This window comes from Macaca thibetana, chromosome 20 (genome assembly GCF_024542745.1).
Source record: "Macaca thibetana thibetana isolate TM-01 chromosome 20, ASM2454274v1, whole genome shotgun sequence".
Lineage (NCBI taxonomy): Eukaryota > Metazoa > Chordata > Mammalia > Primates > Cercopithecidae > Macaca > Macaca thibetana.
Genome location: NC_065597.1, coordinates 74,215,232 through 74,243,082, shown reverse-complemented (window position 1 = coordinate 74,243,082; position 27,851 = coordinate 74,215,232). Strand labels below are relative to the sequence as shown.

Genomic DNA, 27,851 nt, shown 5'->3' with positions numbered 1-27,851 from the left:
TTGGCAGACACCAGTCAGGGCATCCTCCTCTCCCCAGGCAAAGAGCACCCCCAAGCCATCACCATCAGAAGCCAGGAGCAGAGACCAGAGGGAACAGATAGACCCACAGGTGTCTGCCATGGCACCTCCACGCCCAGGGGAGAGTGTGGGAGGGGCTGGAGTGCACTGGTCCTGCTGGACAGAGGCCTGAGTCCCAGGGCACCTGCCCCTCCTCTGCCCCCAGCCTCGCCACACACCAGTGGCTCTCCCTGAGCCCCCAGTCACAGGTGAAACTCAGCTTAAGTCTCCTGCCACACAGGCTGACAGGGCGGGAGGAGGAAGGTGCCATGGTCCAGGCACGATGGAAACGGTGGCCTGGCTGGCTGCCCCCTCCCTCCCGCTCACACTCACACCAAAGCCCCCAGACTCCAGGTCTCACACCCAGAACACAGCCCTGTGGCTGGCACTGGGCCTCTGACCCCCAGCTCCAGGTGGACAGGTGCCCTGGTGCCCCAGAGACCATGGAAGCCAAAAGACCCATTTCACCATCAGGAGGGGACCCCACGTCCAATTGGGTACCCCATGGGACACACCCTGCCCGCAGGGCCACTCTCCCCATCACTCAAGACGTCTCTCTAAACGCCACTCAAGGCCTGCTGGGCTTCTCAGGCTCTTCCTTGTTGGAAATAATGGATCATTCTGGCCAGACGTGGTGGTTCATGCCTGTAATACCAGCACTTCGGGAGGCAGAGGCAGGAGGATGGCTTGAGCCCAGGAGTTTTTTTTTTTTTTTGAGACGGAGTCTTGCTCTGTCGCCCAGGCTGGAGTGCGGTGGCGCGATCTCGGCTCACTGCAAGCTCCGCCTCCCGGGTTCTCGCCATTCTCCTGCCTCAGCCTCCCGAGTAGCTGGGACTACAGGCGCCCGCCACCACGCCCGGCTAGTTTTTTGTATTTTTTAGTAGAGACGGGGTTTCACTGTGTTAGCCAGGATGGTCTCGATCTCCTGACCTCGTGATCCACCCGTCTCGGCCTCCCAAAGTGCTGGGATTACAGGCGTGAGCCACCACGCCCGGCGAGCCCAGGAGTTTAAAGCCGACCTGAACAACACAGTGAGGCCCTGACTTTACACAAAACAAAATTAGCAAAGTATGGTGGTGTGCACCTGTGGTCCAAACCACTCAGGAGGCTGAGGCAAGAGAATTGTTTGAGCCTGGGAAGTCGAGGCTACAGTGCGCTCCAGCCTGGGCGACACAGCAAGACCCTATCTCTAAAATTAAAAAAAAAAAAGCCAGGCGTGGTGGCTCACACCTGTAGTCCCAGTACTCTGGGAGGCCAAGACAGGCGGATCACCTGAGATCGGGAGTTCAAGACCAGCCTGACCAATATGGAGAAACCCTGTCTCTACTAAAAATACAAAATTAACCAGGTGTGGTGGTGCATGCCTGTAATCCCAGCTACTAGGGAGGCTGAGGCAGGAGAATTGCTTGAACCCGGGAGGCAGAGGTTGCAGTGAGCCGAGATCACACCATTGCACTCTAGCCTGGACAACAAGAGTGAAACTCCGTCTGAAAAAAAATAAACTAAAAAAATAAAAATAAAATTAAATTAAATTAAATTTAAAAAAACCCAAACAAAACGAAACAGCCATAGTCACGCATCCTGGGCACCAGGCCTGGAAGGCCTTCAGGTGAGCCACCGTCTACACTGCAACAGCACCGTCCCACAGCGGCAGGCAGAGCTGGCTGTGAATGCGGTCAGGCCAAGCTGCAGTACGTGACCAGCAGGCCACTCCCACTGCTGCCGCCCTGGCAGATTCGAGAGGGGTGAAGGGTGAGGGGATCCCCCCAGCAGGGCATCAGCCGCCCCTGCCCAGAGTGAAAGAATGGGGTCCCTGGCGCCTTCCCTTCCCAGCATCTCTTTCCTTAACTCTGCCAGGGCTTTGAGAAGGTAGCTTTTGTAATGGAAAAACATGACGCTTACCTCACATTTAGCGATGCATTCTGTGCAGTTACTTTCTGTTTAAATGCAAGCTCTTATACATTAAACACTAGATGCTGTTCCTCAAACTCCCGCCACACACGGCAATCTGCACAGTCCCAAGAGCCGGACACTAACTGAAAACAGCCAGGCTCAGGAACACGTGAGCCAACACTCCCGAGAGGCGGGACTCGGGCCGGCGGGGAGGCCAGGTTGCCAGGGTTGGGGTGGGTGGGACTAGAAAGAGGGGTCTGAGAATGGCCTGCACCCCCTTCCTGGCGCTTATGCGGATCTACATGCCTTGTACCAATGACACTCTCTCGGTTTTGGTGCCGTGCTGTTACAAAGAGGGAAACGTTGGGGGAAACTCGGTGAAGGGTACACAAGCCCCCTGTGCTACCTTCGCAGCTTCCTGTGAATCCAGAGTAATTTAAACGTCAAAAAACGGCCGGGCGCAGTGGCTGATGCCTGTGATCAGAGTGAGACTCTGTCTCAAATAAATAAATACATAAAATAAAAGTCAAAATAATGTATAGACAAGGGGAACAACATCAAACTTTTAAACTCCTGGTTTTTGGTTTTTTGTTTTTTAGACGGAGTCTTGCTCTGTTGCCCGGGCTGGAGTGCAATGGTGCGATCTCAGCTCACTGCAAGCTCCACCTCCCAGGTTCACGCCATTCTCCTGCCTCAGCCTCCCAAGAAGCTGGGAGTACAGGCACCCGCCACTATGCCTGGCTAATTTTTTTTTTTATTTTTTAGTGGAGACGGGGTTTCATTGTGTTAGCCAGGATGGTCTCCATCTCCTGACCTTGTGATCCGCCCGCCTCAGCCTCCCAAAGTGCTGGGATTACAGGCGGGAGCCACCGTGTCCGGCCAAACTTTAAAACTTCCACACATCAAAGAAAACAACAGAGCAAAAGGTAACCTATGAAATTAGAAAATATTTGCAAACTGATAAGGAATTAATATCTGATAAGCGATTAACATTCAGAATACAAAAACTCAGGATCAGGTGAGGTGGCTCATGCCTATAATCCCAGCACTGTGGGAGGCCAAGGTAGCTGGATCACTTGAGGTCAGGAGTTCAAGACCAGCCTGGCCAACATGGTGAAACCCTATCTCTCCTAAAAATACAAAAATTAGCCATGCGTGGTGGCAGGCACCTGTAATCCCAGCTACTTGGGAGGCTGAGGCAGGAGGACCACTTGAACCCAAGAGGCAGAGGTCGCGGTGAGCTGAGATCACACCACTGCACTCCAGCCTGGGCGACAAAGGGAGACTCCGTCAAAAAACAAAAACAAACCGAAAACCAAAAACAAACATAAAAACGCAGTGTCTGAAAGTCCCATCTGTACACCATGTTCACAGCGGCACCGTTCACAATGACCAAAAGGCGGAAGCACCCGGTGTCCGCCGATGGATGAGTGGATCAAGGAAATGCAGCCTCTCCCTGCTGGAATAATTCAGCCATAAAGGGGAATGACACACCGACTTGTGCTGCAGCACGACAGGCCGGGGGACATTATGCTCCGTGAAACAAGCCAGTCAGAAAAGGACAGCTCCCGCAGGGGTCCACTAGCATGAGGTCCCTGGAGCCGCGAGGTCCGCGGAGGCACACAGCACCGTGGGGGCTGGGCGGCAGGAGGAAGGGAGAGCGCGGAATGAGTGCGGTTTCAGTTCAGCAAGGGGTGGTTGCGTAACACTACGAGCATGCTCAGCCCTACCGACTGCACTCACAGACGATTAAACGGTCATTTAAAAAATACTGTTTAGAGACAAGGTCTTGCTATGTTGTCCAGGCGGTCTCAAACTTCTGGGCTCAAGTGCTCTTTCCGCCTTGGCCTCTCAAGTAGCTGGTGTGAGAGGCGTGCACCACCATGCCTGGCTTAAAATGGTAAATTTATGGCATGTGCTTTTTTTCTTTTTTTACCACAATTAAAAAAAAAACATTAAAGCAATATTAAAGACCATTTGCTGCTCTGCTTGGCCTGTGCTGTGTTCTAACATTCAGCAGGCCTCTGCCAGGACCAGGCTAGACGCTAGGCACAGAGGATCCAGCAGCTGCCCCGCGGGGGTGGGGGTTACAGTAAAAGGAAACGAGGTGACACACAAAGGCCACAGAGACCAAGGAGAGGCCTTTGCTGTACACGTGCTGTCCCCATGGCATTGAGGCAGAGACCTAAAGCAAGACAGACACAGAAACAGCAATGCTGGCGGACAGGGAGGGGCAGGGGACAGCAGGGGAACCCTCCCAGGCAGGTAGAGGACTTCCTGGAGGCCGGAAAAGAACCAAGGGGCGCTTCCTCAAGTAGAACAGAACTCAAGGGGCCACTGGGGACTACCCCAGACCCCCCCCACGGCCTCACTGCGCCCACAGCTCTCTCTCAGGCTGTGGTCTTTGGCTCCGGGTTCCCAGGCAGGACACACTCCCACACCAACCCAGACCCCTGCCCTGCCAGGGTCTTAGGTGGAGTGTCCCAACATGAGTTCCCAGTAATGTCCTACAAATACCCACCTCTCCTCACCGTCCCCAACACCCAAGTGTTCCTGGCTCCAGCTGCTTTCCCTCTCTCAGTTCTCAAGGAGTTCTGCTTCCTGCTGCCCACACACCGCCAGGGCTTGCTGACCTCACCCTCGCCCTGTCCCACCACCACCAGATGAGCAGTGACTGGCTCGGTCTATTCACCACTACGCCACACGAAGCAAGACAGGCCTGAGAACAGAAACAGCAACCCACAGGCAGCTCTGAAGGGCCTGGGCTTTCAGCTGGTGCCCAGCCTCCAACAAGCCACTCCGCAGTCTGCCCTGCCCAGGGCAGCCACCTCATAGTGTTTGGCCAGCTGTGCCCACACTGAGGTGGCAATGACGCCACCAACCAACCTGAAAATCCTGCAACAAACCCCAAAGAGCCTGGAGGCAGCTAGGGCCAGTTCTCACGTTCTCTGGAACAGTCCTGTCAGCAGGCGATGGCCTGGGTTGATATTTTAGCTCAGAACAGCCCTGGAGGCCTTGAACCCAAGGGCAGCTTACAGAACCCCATCTGCGGCCACACTGGGGTGTGCCTGAGCCTATGAACTGTGCCCACCAGTCAGAGCAGACCCGCCCCTACAAAAACAGCACCAAGAAACCCAGTAGCTGCTCAAGAAGTTGGGCAGGAAAGTCACATCCAACACGAATCCCTCGTGTTGCTGGTTTTAACACGACCGGGCACAACTCACGTTTCTTCAGAGCGTGGTTTGCGACAGGCGCTGTGCTCAGCGCTGTGCGTTAACGTTTTCGCTGACGGAAAAACCAGGCAGAGGGAGGCTACAGGCCTTGCGGGAGACCCTCGACGAGTCCGGTGCTAAGTGCACGAAGGCCTCCGAGGACGCCTGGCCTAAGAGGTGGCACCTCAGCCTCTAGACTCCACCTCTCCAGTCTGTCTCCCTGCAGGGAAAGGCTGGGGATCCTTCAGGCATGGGGTCCTAGCTTTCCACGGGCTCCTTGAGAGATGAGCCAAATTCAAAGCCTGCTCATATGCGCAGCAGGGCTGACCTCCACGCTCCACGGCGCATCCCACACACACACTCCCTCTGTCCTTCCCCACCCGTCCGTCTGCCTGAGGATCTTGTGCTCTTCAAGTCCGAGCCTTGTGACTGTTCCTGCCCCAGGGGCCCTGCAGACCATTCGCACAGGGCACTGGGCCTGTCTCCGGCAGGAAGGAAGCAGCTTCATGCGCCTGTGTCCTAGGCAGCCACAGAGCAAGTGCACAATAGACTATTCTTTTTAACTGCTCATAAGCAGGGGATCCACGGTTAACTAAATGCAAAGAAATAAATAAGCTTACAAGGACTTTTAAGGAATACTTCTTTTTTTTTTTTTTTTTTTTGGGACGGAGTTTCGCTCTTGTTGCCCTGGCTGGAGTGCAATGGCGCAATCTTGGCTCACTGCAACCTCTGCCTCCCGGGTTCAAGCAATTCTCCTGTCTCAGCCTCCCAAATAGCTAGGATTACAGGCGCTTGCCACCACACTCAGCTAATTTTTGTATTTTTAGTAGAGATGGGGTTTCAGCATGTTGTCCAGGCTCGTCTAGAACTCCTGACCTCAGGCGATCCGCCCGCCTCGGCCTCCCAAAGCGCTGGGATTACAGGTGTGAGCCACCACGCCTGGCCAGGAAAACTTTCTAAGGTTAAGAGATCAACAGATTATTTCCCAAAAAAATCAACTCTTCTATTTGCAAAGACAAACAGGAAACCCCAAGCACATTCAGTCCCAAAAGAAACTCAAATTCAACCTCCATCAAGGCTCCCACTCTTTACCTGTCAGCCCTTAAAGTTGGTTTATTCCTTCTACCTTGTGAACTTCAGATTTAATTAAAAAAAAATTTTTTTTTTAATTTTTTGAGATAGGTTATCAACCTCCAGCCTGTGCAAAAGAGTGAGAACCTGTCTCAAAAAAATAGCAGCTCACTGCATCTTCGACCTCCTAGGCTCACATGACTCTTCCGCCTCAGCCTCCTGAGTGAGTAGCTGGGACTACAGATGCATATCACCATCCCTGCCTAATTTTGTTTTTTTTAAGAGACAGGGTTTCAGTATTTTGCCCAGGCTGGTCTTGAACTTCTGGGCTCAAGTGATCCTCCCCTACCTTGGCCGCCCAAAGTGCTAGCATAACAGGCATGAGCCATCACTCCCAGCCTTAGCTTCTTTTAAAACAGGAACACACACACAGAGGCATACACACGAATAACTAACCACCCAGGGCCCCACCACTTCAAATTAACCCCTTCAGATCACGTTTTCATCCAAACTATAGCACAGAGAGCAGGAGAGCCCACTTCAAAGGGAGCTGAGCCGCTGCTTTATCAGCAAAAGGCAGACTTCGACCTTCTTTGTCTGGTGCATTTCTAAGGAATTGGGAAAACCTAAATATAGGTTCTATGGAAACAACCTGATTTTCATGTCCTTCCTAATCTTTTTTTTTTTTTTTTTTTTTTGGGGGGGAACGGAGTCTCGCTCTGTCACCCAGGCTGGAGAACAGCGGCAAGACCTTGGCTCACTGCAAGCTCTGTCTTCTGCGATCTCGGCTCACTGTAAGCTCCGCCTCCCGGGTTCACGCCATTCTCCTGCCTCAGTCTCCGGAGTAGCTGGGATTACAGGTGCCCGCCACCATGCCCGGCTAATTTTCTTTTTTTTTTTTTTTTTTTTTGAGACGGAGTCTTGCTTTGTCCCCCAGGCTGGAGCGCAGTGGCCGGATCTCAGCTCACTGCAAGCTCCGCCTCCCGGGTTCAGGCCATTCTCCTGCCTCAGCCTCCCGAGTAGCTGGGACTACAGGCGCCCGCCGCCTCACCCGGCTAGTTTTTTGTATTTTTTAGTAGAGACGGGATTTCACCGTGTTAGCCAGGATGGTCTCGATCTCCTGACCTCGTGATCCGCCTGCCTCAGCCTCCCAAAGTGCTGGGATTACAGGCGTGAGCCACCCGGCCCGGCCGTCCTTCCTAATCTTTAAGCACAAGACAAATGTTTAAAGGACTAGACAAGAGAAAATGTAAATAACTGCAAAGTAGATTAAGACTGATCAACGAAATGGTTAACTCAAAAGTAACACAATACGGCCAGGCGCACTGGCTCACGCCGGCAACATCAGCACTTTGGGAGGCCAAGGTTGGGGGATCACCTGAGGTCGGCGGTTCGCGGCCAGCCTGACCAACATGGAGAAACCCTGTCTCCACTGAAAATATAAAATTAGCAGGGCGTGGTGGCGCACGCCTGTAATTCTAGCTATTCGGGAGGCTGAGGCAGGAGAGCCACTTAAACCCGGGAGGTAGGGGTTGCGGTGAACCGAGATCGCTCCATTGCACTCCAGCCTGGGCAACGAGAGCGCAACTCCGTCTCAAAAAAAAAAAAAAAAAAAAAAAAAAAAAAAAAAAAATTAAGATAATACAGAGACAGGGAAACAAATGTAACCGTAACGGTACTCCAGACCTTAACCCTGCTCAGACGCAAGCTGCAGGGTGACACGCGGACCGCATTCCAACCTCTGACTTGCTGCTTGTTGTGTGTGCCTGCACATCCCAAATTCAACTCGGTGCTAAGGGAGACTGAGTACAGATGCTCCTCGCTCCCAAGATCACCTGAAAGTTGGGACCGATCCCCACACAGAAAGATGGCAGATACAGGCGCTCGGTCATTCTCACTTGAAAGAGAACCGGCTGCAATCTTAACGGTTCCCATCTCCCGGGGGGGTCAAAACGCAAGCAAATAAAATTAGTTGCTCGTGTAGGATGACAATTTAAAAAAATAACCCGCCACTTGCACCCCCTTAGGGCCACTCTGGGGGACGCCGGAGGGAACGAACGTGCGCCACGGCTGCCCCGGCGCCCCGCAGCGCCCCACATTCCGCTGGCTCCGGCGAGCTCCGCCTGCTCCCCCGGCCCTCCCGGCCACCGCGCCCGGCGCTGCCTCGGAACACTCCAGACCCCAGGCGCCCCCGCCAGCCCGGCCCCGCCGAGAAGCCCCGGGGCGCGTTCCCGAGTCCACCGCGCCTCTGCCGCCTCCAGGACCGCAACACGCGGCGCCGCCAGAAGGCTCACGAGGGCGCGGGCTGGGGGGCGCACGGGGGCTCAGTTTCCCCGCCTGCGCCCTGCCCGGCCTCACCTGGCGCGCGGCCCCGGGCCCAGCCCCGTTCAGCAGCGGCGTCCCCCCGCCGGGCCGCGCCGTCCTCCGCAGCAGCGGCGCCGCCTCCTCGTCGTCCCGGTCCCGGCCGGACCAGGACACCTTCTTAGAGACGTTGGCCATGGCCCGCCGAGGACCGACACCGGCCGGGAAGCGCCGGCCGCCCCCGTGTTTGTTCTCGTGACCCGCGCCGGCGGCCACGTGACAGGCGAAGGCAGCCACGTGACGCGCGACGGGCCCACGTGATGAGCGACGGCGACCACGTGACCTGCGACGGCAGCCGCCGTGGCCCGGGCGCGCGGGGGCTCCTGGGAGCCGGGCTCCCGGCGGGTCGTGGCGCCGCCCGCACGAGAGAATTGCCTTGATCCCGAGGACGGCGTTCTGCCCACGCGACTGCAAAGGCGGCCCCGTTGGGCTGAGCGCCGAGTGCTTGGGAAGCGAATGGCCGTCCCCGGGACCCAGGGCCCGGGAATCGGGGCGAGGGAGGCGCCCGGGGGCAGAAGGCAGGAGCCGGCTGGAGGGGCTGCCCCAGCCCCGGTCTCCCGCGCCGATCGTGACGGAGCCGCGGTGGGGAGGGGAGGAGGGAGGCAGGGGCGAGGGCAGGCCCTTCCTTGCCGTAGGTGGCCGCTAAAGATGTGAAGGATGAAATTAGAAGTCCCCCGGTCTGCATCCGCCCTTGCCGTAGGGACTCGGGCGAGGATTAGAGCGGAGGCTTCCTCCAGGCAGCCCCAGAGGGTCCTCCCGCCTGATGAGAAAACAGAAGGCGAGTGGTCTCTGACGATCAGACCCCGGAGACGGTACCGTAGGGTCGCCTCTGGAAACTGCCGGCTACTGCGCAGATAGCTGGGAATTAGCCAAATAACGCCGCCCGGACCCTGTACCCGCCCCAGTACCCAGCCCATCACTGATCAATGGTATTTCCATAAACCGAAGACAGTTCTTGACAACTTTGCATCAGCCCATACCGTGTCCCCACCTTTTGGATCATTTATTTATTTATTTTCAGACAGGGCCTCGCTCTGTCGCCCAGGCTAGTGTGGTGGTGCGGTCACAGCTCAATGCAGCCTTGACCTCCTGGACTCAAGCCATCCTCCTGCCTCAGCGTCCGGAGTGACAGGGACCACAGGCCTGCGCCACCGCACCCGGCTAATTTTTGTTGTGGAGCTTCCAGTGTGTTGCCCAGGCTGTTCTCAAACTTCTGACCTCAAATGATCCTTTCACCTTAGCCTCTAGAGTAGTTAAACTCTTTAAATCATATTTTGTGCCTCATCCTCTTCCTTTTAAAAGTTGATATTATTTTTAGTTTTTAGTTTTTGAGACACGGTCTCACTTTGTCACCCAGGCTGAAGTACAATGACAAGATCATAGCTCACTGTAGCCTTGACCTCTTGGGTTCAAGGGATCCTCCTGCCTCAGCCTCCTGAGTAGCTAGGACTATATGTATGAGCCACCATGCCTGGCCAAAGTTGGCATTTCTTTTTTTTTTTTTTTTTTTAAATGAGACAGAGTTTGACTCTTGTCACCCAGGCTGCAGTGCAATGGTGCTGTCTTGGATCACTGCAGTGTCCACCCCTGGGTTCAAATGATTCTTCTGCCTCAGCCTCCTGAGTAGCTGAGATTACAGGCACCCACCACCACGCCTGGCTAAATTTTTGTATTTTTAATAGAGACGGGATTTTGCCACGTTGTCCAGGCATGTCTTGAACTCCTGACCTCAGGTGATCCACCCACCTTGGCCTCCCAAAGTGCTGAGATTACAGGAGTGAGCCACCGTGCCCGGCCCAGGGTCAGCATTTCTTAATGGTGAAGGGAAAAAGGAAACCTAGCAGGCGCCACCTGAACCACAATCCAGTTCAGCATCACTGGTGATGGGATGAGGTGATGCACCAGGAAGGACACGACGTCCCTGCCACAGCCTTCCTGCAAAACATGCTCACGCTGAGTCCACTCATAAAGGGGAAACACCAGATAATCCCGAGTTGAGGGGCAGCCTCCTGAACATCTCGGCAGTCTTCTTCCACAGTGTCAGTGTTGTGAAAGAGACAGAGGCTGAGGAGACAACCTAAAGGCCCCATGTGGGTCTGGCAGGATGGAGACAATGGGCAAAGATTGGACATACACTGTGTGAGCTAACAGTATTGGAGCAATCGTAAGTCTCCCACGCGTGATGATTATATTGCGGTTACGTCAGGAAGCTCCTCGATCTTAGGAGATACATACTGAGATGCCTGGGAGCTTGTGTTGTGATGTGATGTCTGCAACATACTCTCGGACAGTTCAAAATCTGGCAGTAATCATAATGAGTAGCAGTCTTCAGAGAGGGAGGGAAAATGGCAATGTTAACACCTGGCCTTTGGCTCTCTGTACCACCATGCACCGGGCAAGAACAAGCGCCTTAGAGAAGTGGCAGGAAGGGAGCCAAGAAGAAAGAGGTTGGCATGAGGCGAAAGTGCCAGCTGTGTTTGGCATAAGGAGTATGGAAAACAGGTACAGGGATGCTAGGAACCAAAACTGCACCTGATGACCTCAAGGGCCATGTGTTTGAGGTGAGTCCTGCCGATCTGCAGAATGATGACGTTGCATTTGGAAAATTCACGCTAATTACTGAGGATGTTCAGTGCAAAAACAGCCTGACCAGCTTTCATGGAAAAAAAAAAAAAAGACCATGACTGAAGCTCATATGATTGTCAGAACTACAGATGGTCATTTGCCTCATCTGTTCTGTGTTGGTTTTACTAAAACAGTGCAGCAAGCAGATTGGGACGACCTCTCACAGGCAACCCCAGCAGGTCCGTCAAATCCAGAAACGATGGTGGAAATCATGGCCCAAGAGGTGTAGACCAATTACTCTAAAGAAGTGGCCCATGAATTGATGCCAGACAGCACTGGGAGAGACACAGAGAAGGTTCCCCAGTCTATCCAGGTATCCGCTCCAGGATGCCTGCCTTGGAAAAGTAAAAATGCTGGAGAAGCCCAGGCTTGCATTGGGAAAACTCAAGCTTTGTGGTGAAGGTCACTGTCCTGGAAAAGCTACTGGGGATGAGGCCGGTGCTAAGCGTGAATGAGCCGATGGAAGTGAGCCCCCAGCCCAACAACCTGTTGAAAATTCAGACTTTGGGCCGGGCACGGTGGCTCACACCTGTAATCCCAGCACTTGGGAGGCCGAGGCGGGTGGATCACGAGGTCAGGAGATCGAGACCATCCTGGCGAACACGGTGAAACCCTATCTCTACTAAAAATACAAAAAATTAGCTGGGCGTGGTGGTGGGTGCCTGTAGTCCCAGTTACCCGGGAGGCTGAGGCAGGAGAATGGCTGAACCTGGGAGGCGGAGCTTGCAGTGAGCCGAGATCGCACCACTGCACTCCAGCCTGGGAGACAGAGCGAGAGTCAAAAAAAAAAAAAGGTTCAGACTTTGAATATTGATAACTAAACTAACATTTGACTCAGCAATCTCCTTACTGGGTATATGCCCAAAGGACTATAAATTATTCTATCATTAAAACACACGCGGGCTGGGCACAGTGGCTTACGCCTGTCCCAACACTTTGGGAGGCTGAGGCAGGTAGATCACTTGAGATCAGGAGTTCAAGACCAGCCTGACCAACATTAGTGAAACCCCATCTCTACTAAAAATACAAAAATTAGCCAGGTGTGGTGACAGGCCCCTATAATCTGAGCTACTTGGGAGGCTAAGGCAGGAGAATCGCTTGAATCCAGGAGGTGGAGGTTGCAGTGAGTTGAGATTGCACTACCTCACTCCAGCCTGGGTGACAAAGTGAGACTCTCTCTCAGAAAAAAAGCAAAACCAAAAACACACGCACGCATATGTTCGTTGCAGCACTATTCACCATGCAAAGACATGGAATCAACCTAAGTGCCCATCACTGGTGGACTGGATAAAGAAAATGTGATACATATATACCATGGAATACTATGCAGCCGTAAAAAAGAGTAAGATCATGTCCTTTGCAGGAACATGGATAGAGCTGGAGGCCATTATCCTTAGTAAACTGACCCAGGAACAGAAAAGCAAACACCACATGTTCTCACATAAATTGGAGCTAAACGATGAGAACACATGGACACAAAGAGGAAAAACACTGAGGCTTATTGGAGGGTAGAGGGCGAGAGGAAGAAGAGGAGCAGAAAAATAACAAAATATTGGGCCGGGTGTGGTGGCTCACACCTGTAATCCCAGCACTTTGGGAGGCCAAGGCGGGCGGATCACCTGAGGTCAGGAGTTCAAGACCAGCCTGGCCAACATGGTGAAACCCTGTCTCTACTAAAAATACAAAAATTAGCCGGGCATGGTGGCGGGCGCCTGTAATCCCAGCTACTTGGGAGACTGAGGCATGAGAATCTCTTGAGCCCAGGAGGTGGAGGTTGCAGTGAGTGGAGATGGTGCCACTGCACTCCAGCCTGGGCAACAGAGTGAGACTCCATCTCAAAAACAAAACAAAACAATTATCAGGTACCAAGCTTAGTACTCCAGTGAGGAAATTATGTGTACAACAAACCCCCATTACGTGAGTTTACTGATATAAAAAACCTGCACATGTATCCCTGAACCTAAAATAAAAGTTTAAAAATAATAAAGCTAACACTTGAAGAGTCTAGAATAAATATATGTGATGTGCAATGTATTCATCTGCAACTTTTTTTAGGCTTGAAATTTTTCCAAATTGAAAGAGTTTAAAAGTTCCTTAGAGGCCAGGCGCAGTGGCTCACGCCTGTAATCCCAGCACTTTGGGAGGCCGAGGTGGGCGGATCATGAGGTCGGGAGATCAAGACCATCCTGGCTAACACGGTGAAACCCCATCTCTACTAAAAATATAAAAATTAGCTGGGTGTGGTGTCGGGCGCCTGTAGTCCCAGCTACTCAGGAGGCTGAGGCAGAGCTTGCAGTGAGCCAAGATCACGCCACCGCACTCCAGCCTGGGCGACAGAGCGAGACTCCGTCTCTTAAAAAAAATACAAACATAAAAGTTCCCTAGAGCCTCTAAAGCTGAGAAGATAATGGAACGCTCCCTCCCTGATACCAAAATAAAACCAAAACTAGAACCCGAAATAAGAGGAAGGAAATCTAACAGGGTTTTGAATTCCCCAGTGATTACACTACAACACTTTTTCTGAAATACCCTGAACAACATTCTTTGAAAAAAGGTGTTTTTGTGGCTCAAGCCTGTAATCCCAGCACTTTGGGAGGCTGAGAAGGGCGGATCACGAGGTAAGGAGATCGAGACCATCCTGGCTAACACGGTGAAACCCCATCTCTACTAAAAAACACAAAAAACTAACCAGGCGAGGTGGCGGGTGCCTGTAGTCCCAGCTACTCGGGAGGCTGAGGCAGGAGAATGGCGTGAACCCGGGAGGCGGAGCTTGCAGTGAGCTGAGATCCAGCCACTGCACTCCAGCCTGGGCAACAGAGCGAGACTCCGTCTCAAAAAAAAAAAAAAAAAAAAAAAACAGGTGTTTTTCTCATGGGTGTGCCCTGGCTTTGTGCTTTTTTTGTTTCGTTTTGTTGTTGAGACGGAGTCTTGCTTTGTCGCCCAGGGCTGGAGTGCAGTGGCGCGATCTCAGCTCACTGCAACTCCGCCTCCTGGGTTCAAGCAATTCTACTGCCTCAGCCTCCCGAGTAGCTGGGATTACAGGTGTGCGTCACCACGCCTGGCTAATTTTTTGTATTTTCAGTAGAGACAGCGTTTTACCATGTTGGCCAGGCTGGTTTTGAACTCTTGACCTCAAGTGATCCACCTGCCTCAGCCTCCCACAGTGCTGGGAGTATAGGCATGAGCCACCATGCCTGGCTGGTTTTGCCCTTTTGAGGGACAAAAGCGCTGCACCCCCAAGTCATACCGGAGAGCGTTAAAGATGAGAATGAAGCTGACTTTTCCAAGGTTTCCCACAAGCAGCAGGAATTCAACCTGGGTTGGTTTGATTTCAAAACTCTTGCTCTCAAATGCTTTGAGTCAAGGGCTGACAGCAAGTTCCCGGGGGGTTCAGAGGTGGGACAGGTCCCCTCCCCAGGCTCCTCAGAGGTCAGGCACCGTGCCGCCTGGCACAGTGGGAGTGCAGGACATTGTTGATTGAATTGAATGGGTGGACTTGGGTCTTGTGGGTTGAGGCGGGTTTGGATGAAGATACCCAGGTGGGCAGAGAGCTGAGCAGACTGTGGGAGTGGGGCATGGTGGGGCTGTATGCAGAACCCACAAGAACAGAGTTTGGGAAGCCGGGGTCATGCTGGGGAGGGGGAGCCAGGACCCAAAGGCCATCCTTCTCAGCCCGGGGACCTGAGTGTGTCCTTTTCTGGGACAAGTGGCTGTTTCCGAAGAGGAATGGGCTGGGGGGAGGGGCTCCTTGTCAGGAACTGACTTCCCCACCAACATGAGGGCCCCTGTGGGTTTTTTGTCTGTATTTTGTGTGGTTTGTCCTCCTCACCCAGAAACACAACAGACTTGGTGAAACGTAGGATTCGGTGGCCGTGGAGGTGGGTGTCATTCACACTTCAAAATGCACGGGTGTGATTCTGCTGAGAAAGCAAAAAATACAATGAGAAAGGAAAAAAAAATGAGCAGGTGGCTTTGTTCTGCTCGCAGCAGGGTTGTTGAGCCACGTGAGACGGATGCCCAGACAGTCCTGCTCCAAACCCTAGACAGGCCCCAAATCCCCCCCGTCCCCAAGCTGCCCCCATAGCCCCCAAGTCCAAGCCCTCGCTCTGCTGTTCTCCCACCTGGGGTGAGCTGAGCCTTCCGCGTGGAGCATCCTGAATGCCCACCTCTGCTGAGTCCCTGAGGCTTAGATTCTGTGGCCACGCAACTGAATACCACTGTGGCCCATGTGACATCTTGGTCCCCCAGGGCTCTGGAAGCACCTGCAAGCTGGGGAGGGGCTGGAACTCCAGGGCCTGGAAGCTTCCTTCCCGTCCCACCTCTGCACCCATCTGGGGGCCACTAGAGCCTTTGTCTCAAAGCCCTGCCCCAGTTCACTTTCTTAGGACCCTGAGCAAGACAACTGTGCTAAGGACATCACTGTCACAAGAAATACCTGTGACTCAAAACGACATCCTATGGCTCCGTCCTCAAAGGCACAGCGGGGTGGAGCAAGGGCGTTCCGAAAGCGTCTGAGGAGGCTGGGGAAGGAAAGAGGTTTGGGAGGGAGCTGCCGTCCGTGGAGTCAGACACCGTCGTGCAGAAGCAGAACTCGGCGAGTGACTCAGGGAGCCATCAGGCCAGTGTCCGCGGGGCTTTCCACCTCTGACCTTGACTCACGCACAGGTGGCACTGGGGGAGGCGGGCTGGGCTGATCATGACCTGAAAGCCCAGAATTGCTGGGGTCCACAGGCTGCTCTGCAGACACGTTGCTAGGGGACTCCAGGGACGCACTTAGGGCACCTTCCCCATGGGACCAGCTGGGCAGGGCCCAGGCGTCTGCAGAGCTGAAACCCCCTGTGCACGGGGTGGAGGGCTCGGGCCCCTTCTGGATCTGCTGTTGAAGGATGTGGGATCTCTCATCGGTCTCCTCACTTTTCAGATAGGAAGAGGGAGAACGGGAGGGATTGGCGAATCCTGAGAACCAGGCCTGTTCGCTTGGTCCGCGGTTTTGGGCCCCTCCCCTGCCCCCACCCCACACCACGCCCCGCTTTCTCCTGTCTGCACCAGCTGACTTTCTGATTCTTGGAGATCTTGTGTTTGGGCCTTTTCTGGGAATCTCCAACGTCACGAAGTCAGTTTACATCAGACTGAAACCTAAATACAAATCTGTTCTAATGGTCAATGCAAGTTTTGTTTTTCACCCTGCCATGATTTGGAATTCAAAAAAATATATATCAAAAGGAGAGGATGGGTGCGGTGGCTCATGCCTGTAATCCCAGCACTCTGGGAGGCTGAAGTGGGCAGACCACCTGAGGTCAGGAGTTCAAGACCAGCCTGGCCAACATGGTGAAACCTGGCCTCTACTAAAAATACAAAAAAATTAGCCGGGCATGGTGGTGGTGGCACCTGTGATCCCAGCTATTCGGGAGGCTGAGGCAGGAGAATTGCTTGGACCCGGGAGGCGGAGATTGCAGTGAGCCGAGATTGCGCCACTGCACTCCAGCCTGGGTGACAGAGTGAGACTCTTGTCTCAAAAAAAAAAGACAAAACCAAGTGTGGACAAGGATGTGGAAAAACGAGAGCCTTCATAGATTGCTGGTGGGAATGAAAAATGATGTAGCAACTTTGGAAAACAGTTGGGCAGTTTCTCTGAAAGCCTAGACATGGGCCGGGCATGGGGGCTCACACCTGTCATTCCAGCACTTTGGGAGGCCGAGGCAGGCAGATCACCTGAGGTCAGGAGTTCAAGACCAGCCTGGTGAACATGGTGAAACCCCGTCTCTACTAAAAATACAAAAATTAGCAGGGTGTGGTGACGCACTCGCCTGTAATCCCAGCTACTTGGGAGGCTGAGGCAGGAGAATCACTTGAAGATGGGAAGCAGAGGTTGTAGTAAGCCTAGATCACACCATTAACCCCAGCCTGGGCGACAAGAGTGAAACTCTGTCTTTACAAAAAAAAAAAAAAAAAAGGCCGGGCGCGGTGGCTCAAGCCTGTAATCCCAGCACTTTGGGAGGCCGAGACGGGCGGATCACGAGGTCAGGAGATCGAGACCATCCTGGCTAACACGGTAAAACCCCGTCTCTACTAAAAAAATACAAAAACAAACTAGCCGGGCGAGGTGGCAGGCGCCTGTAGTCCCAGCTACTCGGGAGGCTGAGGCGGGAGAATGGCGTGAACCCGGGAGGCGGAGCTTGCAGTGAGCTGAGATCCGGCCACCGCACTCCAGCCTGGGTGACAGAGCGAGACTCCGTCTCAAAAATAAAAAAAAAAAAAAAAAAATGAAGCCTAGACATGAACTTACCATACGCCCAGTAATTCTACTCCTAGGTATCCACCGAAGTGGGAAAAACGTCCACACAAAGACGCGTCTGAGAGTGCTCAGACCAACTTTCTCCGCAGTAACCCCGACTGAAAACAGCCCAGAGGTCCACCAGCAGATGAACGGAGAGATGAAGTGTGGTCCGTCCAAACAACGCAACCGCACAGATGAAACGCTGAGACACACCGCAGCGTGGACGAAGCTCGAAAACCTTGTGCTAATTGAAAGAAGCCAGACACAAACGGACAATTGCTGTTTGGTTTATTTGTATGCAGTGTCCAGAACAGGCAAATCCACAGCGACAGAAAGCAGACGGGTGGCTGCCAGAGGCTGGGGAGGGCGCAGGGCAGGGGCCAGGAGTGACTGCTATACTTTTTTAGGAAGGGAACAGAAAGGTCCTAAAACTGGGTTGTGACGATGGCTGCACAACTCGGTCAATTCACTACAAATCTTTGAACTATGCGCTTGACACGGGTGAATTTTTTTTTTTTTTTTTTGAGACGGAGTCTTGCTCTGTCGCCCAGGCTGGAGTGCAGTGGCCAGATCTCAGCTCACTGCAAGCTCCACCTCCCAGGTTCACGCCATTCTCCTGCCTCAGCCTCCTGAATAGCTGGGACTACAGGCGCCCGCCACCATGCCCGGCTAATTTTTTATATTATCAGTACAGATGGAGTTTCACCATGTTAGCCAGGATGGTCTCGATCTCCTGACCTCGTGATCCGCCCGCCTCGGCCTCCCAAAGTGCTGGGATTACAGGCGTGAGCCACCGCGCCTGGCCGAAACGGGTGAATTTTATGATAGGTAAACTTTACCTCAATAAGGTTTTGTTTTGTTTTGTTTTGTTTTTTGAGACAGGGTCTCACTCTGATTACCCTGGCTGGAGTGCATTGGCGCGATCTCGGCTCGCTGCAGACTCAACCTCCCAGGCCCAAGTGATTCTCCCACTTCAGCCTCCCGAGAAGCTGGGACTACAGGCACACACCACCACACCTGGCTAATTTTTTTGTATTTTTTTTTAGTAGGGACGGGGTTTTGCCGTATTAACTAGACTGGTCTCAAACTCCTGGACTCAAGCGATCCACTCACCTCTGCCTCCCAAAGTGTTAGGATTGCAAGCATAAGCCACTGCGCCAAGTCAATAAAGTTGTTTTAAAAGCATTGCCTGGGCCGGGCACAGTTGCTCACGCCTGCACTTTGGGAGGCCAAGGCAGGTGGATCACTTGAGGTCAGGAGTTCGAGACCAGCCTCGCCAAGAGAGTGAAACCCCGTCTGTACTAAAAACACAAAAATTAGAGCTAGGCATGGTGGTGCACACCTATAGTCCCAGCTACTTGGGAGGGTAAGGCAGAAGAATCGCTTTATCCCAAAAGATGGAGGTTGCAGTGAGCTGAGATTGTACCACTACACTCCAGCATGAGCGACAGAGCAAGACTCCATCTAAAAAAGAAAAAAGAAATAAAAAATTTTCAGCCACGCGCGGTAGTGTGTGCCTATAGTCCCAGCTACTCAGGAGGCTGATGTGTGAGGATCAGCTGAGCTCGGGAGGTGGAGGCTGCAGTGAGCGATGATTGGTGCTACTGCACTCCAGCCTGGGTGACAGTGTAAGACCCTGTCAGAAAGAGAGAAAGAGAGGAGAGAGAGAGAGAGAGAGACAGAGAGAGAGAGAAAGAGGAAGAAGGAAGGAAGGAAGAAGGAAGAAAGGGAGGGAGGGTGGGAGAGAACAGGAAAGGAAAGGAAGAAGGGAGGGAGGGAGGGAGGGAGGAAGGAAGGGGCCGGGTGTGGTGGCGGGCGCCTGTAATCCCAGCTACTCAGGAGGCTGAGGCACAAGAATTGCTTGAATCCAGGAGGCAGAGGTTGCAGTGAGCCAAGATCATGCCATTGCACTCCTGCCTGGGAGACAGAGTGAGACTCCATCTCAAAAAAAAAAGAAAAGAAAAGAAAGGAAGAAAGTGCAGGAAGTAAGAACTCCATGGTGATGGAAGAAACACGGGCTTGTGGGCCACCTTGACCCCAGGCTTGCTCTGTCCCTGCTCGCTCCCTGTCCACCACCCCACCCCCCAGGATGGAACGGGCACCCCTATGTGAGGGCGCAGGTGTGCACAGCCAGGGCGGGTGGGGTGGCCTTTGTAGAATGTGCTGGGGGAGGGGGCGATGGCGGAACGTGGATGGGAGCACGCTCCTCTCGCTGGCCTCGGCCCCTGTGCGGCTTGGCCTCAGAGACAGTGCTCCAGACAGGGGCAGTTGGCCCTCTGCACAAATCCGCCTGCCAGTGCAGCATTGGCCAGCGTCAGGATGGCACCTGCTGGGAACTCTTTCCCAATGGCAAGGTTTGCAACTTCCCCAGGAACCAGCACCCGATCCCAGATAGCCAAGCCAGACATGCTCCCCACGAAGGCCTCGGAGCTGTCGAACCCGCCCCCCACGCTGTCTTGCTCCTGGCCCAGCACCAGGGACCCTCCGGGGGGGATCTCGTAGCCCTCCCTGAAGCGGGAGCCGGTGGCCACCAGCCTGCGATCCACGTGGAGCCAGTACCTGCCCTGAGTGGACGTCCAGATGACACAGATGTGGTGCCACTGGCCGTCCAGCAGCGGCTGCAGGGGCAATTCCCTGAAGGCCGGGTCCCCGATCACGAAGTGGATGGATCCGGGCAGCAGGGAGTCTCGGCCGTGCAGCACCAGCTTGTTGTCATTGTCCTCGGTGGCGTAGGACAGGAGGGTGCCCAGGTGGCCCGACGCCGTGCGGACCCAGCTGCAGAAGGACACGGCTCGCAGGGCAGTGACGAAGCCGGGGCTGAGGAAGACCACGTTCTTGGTGGAGGCGTTCGGAAAAACGAGGGTGGGGCCCACGCCGCAAACTAGAAACGGAGGAGGGAGGGGTCAGCTCCATGCAGGAGGCCGTGCAGACGCATCCAGAAACACGTGTGCTGTGGGCGCCAGGCCTCCCGCTCCCGGCTGCCACCCTCCACGGAGCACTGACTCTGCACTGGTCCTGCCGATGGCTCCCCTGCAGCGTCTCCTTCACCCTCTTGATGGGATCACCCCAGTTCCACGGGTGGGAAGACTGAGCATGAGGGCCATACTCGGAAGTATGGGAGTATGGGAGCCCTAGCTGTCGGCCCACCCAGCTCAGCCAGCACCCCTCTCTGCCAGGGAGTCTCTGCAAATTTCTTTTTTTTTTTTTATTTTTTGAGACGGAGTCTCACTCTGTCGCCCAGGTTGGAGTGCAGTGGCCGGATCTCAGCTCACTGCAAGCTCCGTCTCCCGGGTTCACGCCATTCTCCTGCCTCAGCCTCCCGAGTAGCTGGGACTACAGGTGCCCGCCACCTTGCCCGGCTAGTTTTTTGTATTTTTTAGTAGAGACGGGGTTTCACCGTGTTAGCCAGGATGGTCTCGATCTCCTGACCTTGTGATCCGCCCGTCTCGGCCTCCCAAAGTGCTGGGATTACAGGCTTGAGCCACCGCGCCCGGCTGAAATTTCATGACTCACAATAGCACAAGTTTAGAGTTTCACGTTTCTGAAGGTCACAAGGCCAACACGGTCTCCCAGGGCTCAAATCAGGTGTGGGCAGGGCTGGTTCCTCTGGAGGCTCAATGAGAAACCATCTCCTGCCCTTTCCAGCTTCCAGAGGCGCCTGCACCCCTTGGCGTGGGGCCCCCTCGTCTGTGCATCCCGCCATCTCTGCTTCCGCCCTCATGCCCTCCTCTGACTGTGTTCCTCCTGCCTCCCCTTAGAAAGCCCCTGTGATGACAGTGGGCCCACCCGGATGATCCAAGACCCTCTCCCCATCTCCTGGCCCGTAACTGAATCTCTTTTGAGAAGGGGAGATTTTCCGGGGGGGCCTGGTCTAAGGAGGAGCTGGAGGGAAGCCTGGCCATCAACTGGGAGCCTGTGGTACTTACTCTCTCCTGGCCCCCGGGGGGACCATGCCTGCCGTGGAGGATCTTTTGGGGCCGTGGCAGTCCCATTGAGTACCCAATGGCTGCCTGAGCCTGGGGGCTCCCGAGTCCCCTGGAGAGGGGCCGAGGAGTCCTGCCGGGGGCCCCTGTGCTCGCATGCAGCTTGGAGCTCCTGCCTGTCCCTCTGAAGCTTCAGGGAGCTCGGGCCCAGCAGACCAGGCTGGGTTGGGGCTGGGACCAGGGCCGGCCCCAAGGCTGTGATGCCAGGGTGGGCCACGGGCAGCCACCCCTCCAGAGCAGCCAGCCTGGCGCCCTGACTGTGGACGAGGCCCTCCAGGCGTGCCAGTGAGTCCTGCAGGGCGTCCCCCTGAGCCTCGTGCGCCTTCCTCTCCCGGGCCTGGTGCCGGCTCCTCTCGCCCAGGGCGAGGTCCAAGGCCCGCAGCCGCATGTCTATCTTCCGGCTTCGGCGCTGCAGCTTCCTCACCCAGGCCTTGAGCTGCACCAGCTCCCCCTGCACCACGGCCTGTGACTGGTTGACCGCCTGAGCCACGGCCTGGCTCTCTTCCGCCAGGCTGCGGAACCGGACATCGACGTTGTAGGACACGTTGTAGTTGCTGGCGACGCTCTGCAGGTGCGTCAAGGTCACTGCCTGGAATCTCCGGAACTGTAAGGAGGACACGGTGATGATGGTCCGGGCCGGCTGGGAGGGATGGGAAAGGCTTTGCCCTCTCACGCTGGGAGCAGCAGCTGCGTGCCCGGCCCACAGTCAGCACTGGCTATCTGCCCACTGATCTGATCCCCACTGTGATGCCGTGAGATGTCGTGGGTGCCAGGGACCGACCCCAGGCCATGCAGCTGCACCACGTGGGGCGTGGACTCCAGGCCCATAGCCGGGGCTCTGATCCCCGCCCCTCGCCCCATAACAACCGGCAAGTCACTTCCCCCCGTGACCCCAGCTCCTGCCTGTGAGCGGCGGACGGCAGGGTGGCCTCATGAGTGCTTTACGAGGCCCAAACAGGAAGCACCCGGCGCAGGCCCGCCAGGCACCAAGCACTCCGGAACTGTCCGAGGACCCCGCGTGGGAGTCCGGGAGGCCGTCCACACCCTCTGCCTCAAGGTGGACCTGTGACCTCCCACTTTCCACTCCCTATGACACTGCCTGGCTCCCATGGCCCCCAGTTACCCCGACTCGCTTCCAGACCCCCTTCTAGCCTCTGGCCCCACCTGACCCCCACGTGATAAGAGGCTTTTGCGTCCGGTGTGAGCGGAGCCCAGCTCCTGACCCCCACACGTTATGAGGCTTGTGTCTGGTGTGAACCCAGCTCAGCTTTTCCCTGGTGTCCAACTGCAGGTGAAATAATGTTCACGGATGGAAAGAGCGTCACACGCCATGTCCGCGTCCGCCAAGCCCTGATGTTTACCGCTCTGTTTCTGTAACATCCGTCTTCCAGCTGCTGCCAATTTAAAAACCCGACTGCGCCATGTCAGGGGAATACTTGCCTGCTCCTCCAGTCTACGGAGCCTCTCGAAAAACGGTTTCCTGGGCCCCGCTGGGGCGGCTTCTTGCGATGAAGCCTCATGTAGATATATAGTCACAAAAACAAGAAAGAAAGACAAGGTCTTCCTCCACAAGCAACCCATCCGGAGAGACGGCGAGGCCCCAGCAGTCTCCCTCCCGGCCGCAGGAGAGGGTGGAGGTGGCGCTGTGGGTCTGTCTCGTGTCTTGTCCCCCCAGCTCTCCCGCTGAGTGGTTTTCCTTCTTTGGCCCTGGCTGGATGTCAGCTTCTTCCTGCCGCCTCCATGAAAGGCATTTGCCTTCAAGCCAGTGGGCTCTGAGAATTGCAGGTTCCCAAGGAGACAGGCTTAAAACAGATGCAAACAGTTTCTTTGAAGAATCAATTCAGCTGGGTGCAAGCCTGCGGGCAGGAGGCGATGGCTTTAACAGCAGCACATGGACTTGTGCTCCCACGAAGTCGAAGCAAGACAGGGAACCCGACGGGGGCCGGGGAGTCAACACAGCCAGGTCTGCACGGGCACCCGTCATCCAGGCTGTGCACGGCTGCATCCTGGGAGGCCCCACCTCTCAGTAAAGCAATGGAAATATGACTGGCTGCCACCTTAATTATTATTATTATAATTATTTGAGATGGAGTCTCGTTCTGTCACCCAGGCTAGAGTGCAATGGTGCAATCTCAACTTACTGCAACCTCCGCCTCCCGGGCTCAAGCTATTCTCCTGCCTCAGCCTCCTGCCTCCCGAGTAGCTAGAATTACAGGCACGCTCCACCACGCCCAGCTAGTTTTTGTATTTTTAGTAGAGACATGGTTTCACCATGTTGGTCAGGCTGGTCTCAAACTTCTGACCTCATGATCTGCCTGCCTCAGCCTCCCAAAGTGTTGGGATTACAGGCGTGAGCCACGGCACCTGGCCAATTAATTAATTTTTTTGAGACGCAGTCTCGCTCTGTCACCCAGGCTGGAGTGCAGGGCACGACCCCGGTTCACCACAACCTCTGCCTCCTGGGTTCAAGGGATTCTCCTGCCTCAGCCTCCCAAGTAGCTGGGATTACAGGTGTGTGCCGCCACACCCGGGTAATTTTTGTATTTTTAGTAGAGATGGGGTTTCACCACGTGGGCCAGGCTGGTCTCAAACTCCTGACCTCAGGTGATCCACCCACTGTGGCCTCCCGAAGTGCTGGGATTACAGGCGTGAGCCACCGCACCTGGCCAATTTTTGTAGCGGAGACAGGGGTGCCCCACGTGGGCCAGGCTGGTCTTTTTGGTTACAGGTTGCGTACTGGCTTGGATGAGACCCAGGCAGACCTTACGTGTGGAAAAGGGTTTCTGCAGATGTCACGAAGGATTCTGAGATGAGACTATCCAGGTGGCCCTAAGGCCGATGACAGGAGTCTTTATAAGAGACAGAGGAGGAGGCACAGAGGACATGGCCTTTGAAGACGGGGCAGAGACTGGGGTGACGCTGCCACGAGGAGCCCCCAGAAGCTGGGAGAGGTGAAGTGGGACACCGGCCCCTCCAGAGCCTTCGAGGGAGTGTGCACCTTGACTTCAGACTTCCAGCCCCCAGAACTGTGATAGGATTCATTTCCTTGTTTCAAGCCACCCAGCTCATGGGAATAAGATCATCCACGAAGTTGTCCCAGTGAGAGCACCCATCATTCCCAAGGTGGCATGAGCCCAGCGGGTGCCAGGCCAGGGAACCATTGGTGGTCCTCAGGCTCCCCTTGTCAAGTGTCAGAACACCATGGACACGGAGAAGATGCAAAAAGCATGGAGAGAAAATCGTGGGCATGTGGACGGGGTTGGGACCTTAGGCCCCGGGGGACTGGCGGCCACCATGACAGCCACGCTGGTGCCACATGCAGAGCGGCAGATCTTGCAGCTTCCAACTGAAAATAAGTTCCATTTATTTATGAATTTATTTTATTGCAGTAGAGACGGCGTCTTGCTATGTTACCAGGCTGTTCTCAAACACTCCTGGGCTCAAGCGATCCTCCCACCCCAGCCTAGCCAAAGTGCTGGGTTTACTGGCATGAGCCACTGAGCCAACTTGATTTCCATTTAAAGTCGTGGGTCGAGGCCGGGTGCGATGGCTCTCACCTGTAATCCCAGCACTTTGGGAGGCCAAAGTGGGCAGATCACTTGAGTCCAGGGGTTCGAGACCAGGCTGGGCAACATGGCAAAACCCCGTCTCTACTAAAATTACAAAAATTAGCCAGGCGTGGTGGTGTGCACCTGTAGTCCCAGCTACTTGGGAGGCTTAGGCGGGATGATCGCCTGAGCCCGAGAGATGGAGGTTGCAGTGAGCTGAAATCGCACCACTACACTCCAGGCTGGATGACAGAGCAAAGAATAAAGACATTTTCAGATACACAAAGGCTTGAGAAATTTGTCTTCCATGCACCCACTGTTGGATGCGGAGCTTCAGGAAAAGACGAAGCCGCCATGGGCACTGGTGAGGGCTGGAACCCAGCAGCGGGTGGAGGAGTAGTTTCCGGGATGGTGGGATGCTGCCCGCCCCACATCCCATCCATCGGCTCTGCCTGCAGACACATGCCCTGAGTCTCAGCTGCTTCTCCACACTCCCACTCCGCCCCAAGCCCATCCCCACGACGGCCACCTGCTCCCCGCGTCCGTGTACCAGCATGGACCCGTGCCTTCAATGCCTCTAGGAGTTGCCTGCCACACAAGCAAAATCTTCAGTCCCTGCCAGGGCCTTCTGTGGCCTGGCCCACGGCCTCTCTCCCTCCAGGCCTCACCCCTCCATCTGCCTCCCTCGGCTCCACCTCCCGGGCCACAGTTGTGGCCTCAGGCATTCGCACCTGCCGTTTTCCTGCCAGTGAGACTCCTTCCCTGGCTGTCACCACATTCGGGGCTCTGCTGTAAGGTCTTCTGTTCAGAGCTCTCACCGTATTTAACACAGCACCGACTGCTCTCTGGCTCTTCTTTTCTTTTTTTTTTTTTTTTTTGGAGGAGTCGCTCTCTGTCACCCAGGCTGGAGTTCAATGGCACGATCTCTGCTCACTGTAACCTCTGCCTCCTGGGTTCAAGCGATTTTCCTGCCTCAGTGTCCCAAGTAGCTGGGATCACAGGTGCATGCCACCATGCTCAGCTAATTTTTTTTTCTTTGGAGACGGAGTCTTGCTCTGTCGCCCAGGCTGGTGTGCAGTGGCACGATCTCGGCTCACTGCAAGCTCCGCCTCCTGGGTTTGCGCCATTCTCCTGCCTCAGCCTCCTGAGTAGCTGGGACTACAAGCGCCTACCACTACACCCAGCTAATTTTTTTTTGTATTTTTAGTAGAGACGAGATTTCACCATGTTAGCCAGGATGGTCTTGATCTCCTGACCTCGTGATCCACCCATCTCAGTCTCCCTAAGTGCTGGGATTAGAGGTGTGAGCCACTGCGCCCTGCCACTGGCTCTTATTTTCTTACCCTGCCGGTTTTTTATTTTCTTTCCTTTTTTTTTTGAAACAGGGTCTTGCTCTGTTGTCCAGGCTGTAGTGCAGTGGCAGTGAACATGGCTCACTGCAGCCTCAACCTCCCGGGCTCAAGCTATCCTCCCACCTCAGCCTCCCTAGTAGCTGAGACCACAGCCACATGACCCTGTGCCTGGCTAATTTTTAAATTTATTGTAGAGACAGGGTCTCACTATTTTGCCCAGTCTTGAACTTCTGGGTCCAAATGATTCTCCCACCTCAGCTTCCCAGTGTTGGCATTACTGGCGTGAGCCACTGGGCCTGGCCTCTGCCAGTTTTTCTGCCTCCAGGCCTGTCACCTAGCATATTTCGTATGTACCTTATTTGTTCCCCTGATAGGTGAGCAGGAACTTTGCATCATTTGTTGCTCAGAGGGCTTGGTGCACCAAGCAGGCATTTAATCAATATTTGTTGAACAAACGGATAACTGTTTCCCAGCTTTTCCCACATCCATCGCTGCTGAAATGGTGCCTCCTTAGCCTGTCTTCCTGGATTGCCCCCCTCCACAAAGATGAGGCTCCCCAACACTCTGGTGCAGTGTACAGAAGGCACTGCATGTTGTAAACGTTCAGTGTCCGGCTGGCCAGGCTGGCGGCCACAGCCACAGGTAGTACGGAGCCCTTGAGATGGGGCTAGGGCCAGTAAGGAACTGGACTTATGGCCGGGCGCGGTGGCTCACGCCTGTAATCCCAGCACTTTGGGAGGCCGAGACCGGTGGATCAAGAGGTCAGGAGATCGAGACCATCCTGGCTAACACAGTGAAACCCCGTTTCTACTAAAAAATACAAAAAATTAGCTGGGCGCGGTGGCGGGTGCCTGTAGCCCCGGCTACTCGGGAGGCTGAGGCAGGAGAATGGCGTGAACCCCGGAGGCGGAGCTTGCAGTGAGCCAAGACTGCGCCACTGCACTCCAGCCTGGGCGACACAGCCAGACTCTGTCGCAAAAAAAAAAAAAAAAAAAAAGGAACTGGACTTACTTAACTTCGGTTAATTTACAGAGCCACATGCGTCCAGCGCTTACCTACTGGTCGCAGTTTTAATTCCACGAACTGGCCTCATTTACGGAGCCGCATTTGTTCGTATCTGACGTGATCTCAATCGTTCTTTTACTTCCTTGTGCTCCGTGTTTCTCTTACTGGCCTCTGACCCTTGGAAGCAGGGCCTTACACTCGGAGAAGAGGAGCCAGGCCTGTTGGTAAACATCTGCCGTAGAGCGAACGCTCGGCGTTCTGAGACAATGTGGGACCCGGGGCGGAGGGAAGGGACGGCTGACATCACTCCAGGGTAGGGAGGACAGGGATGGGAGAAACTGAGGCGAGGACCGACCACCCTGGCGCAGCGAACCCAGCACGCAGCCACGTGGGGAGGCGCGGCCCCGCCCTCAGGCCCCGCCCAACGCAAAGCCCCACCCACGCGTCAGGCCCCGCCCCTGCCCCGC

The 27,851-nt window shown here is 54.9% G+C and overlaps 3 protein-coding genes across 5 annotated transcripts in view; all 3 read right to left on the bottom strand.

Moving 5' to 3' along the window:
• Positions 1 to 8,606, bottom strand: part of LOC126944777 (protein CCSMST1) — a 76,561-nt gene extending 67,955 nt beyond the window's left edge. Inside the window, exon 1 of the mRNA XM_050774627.1 lies at positions 8,603 to 8,606. The gene's annotated coding sequence lies outside the window, so the exon portion shown is untranslated. The remainder of the gene's footprint in view (positions 1 to 8,602) is intronic.
• The window catches only part of CLCN7 (chloride voltage-gated channel 7), a 28,678-nt gene extending 19,841 nt beyond the window's left edge, over positions 1 to 8,837 (bottom strand). The window contains exon 1 of one of the 2 annotated variants that reach the window (XM_050774257.1): positions 8,592 to 8,837. In XM_050774257.1, the coding sequence (XP_050630214.1) occupies positions 8,592 to 8,732 (141 nt within the window). In that variant the 5' untranslated portion in view covers positions 8,733 to 8,837. Of the gene's footprint in view, positions 1 to 4,471; positions 4,700 to 8,591 lie in introns of those variants that run through there. The other variant, XM_050774258.1, reaches the window with a different exon arrangement.
• Positions 8,838 to 17,779: 8,942 nt separating this feature from the next.
• PTX4 (pentraxin 4) lies at positions 17,780 to 27,814 on the bottom strand. 2 transcript variants are annotated; one of them, XM_050774645.1, is made up of 3 exons: positions 22,920 to 24,687; positions 21,423 to 22,083; positions 17,780 to 20,377 (listed from the first exon to the last, which is right to left on the bottom strand). In XM_050774645.1, the coding sequence occupies exons 1-3, from the start codon at positions 23,058 to 23,060 to the stop codon at positions 19,737 to 19,739; spliced, it is 1,443 nt and encodes a 480-aa protein (XP_050630602.1). In that variant the 5' UTR covers positions 23,061 to 24,687; the 3' UTR covers positions 17,780 to 19,736. The 2 variants fall into 2 exon arrangements, 1 of the variants encoding a protein (XP_050630602.1); XR_007722175.1 differs by lacking the exons at positions 21,423 to 22,083; positions 22,920 to 24,687 and adding an exon at positions 27,435 to 27,814 and having other exon boundaries at positions 20,295 to 20,377.
• Between the last annotated feature and the right edge of the window lie 37 nt (positions 27,815 to 27,851).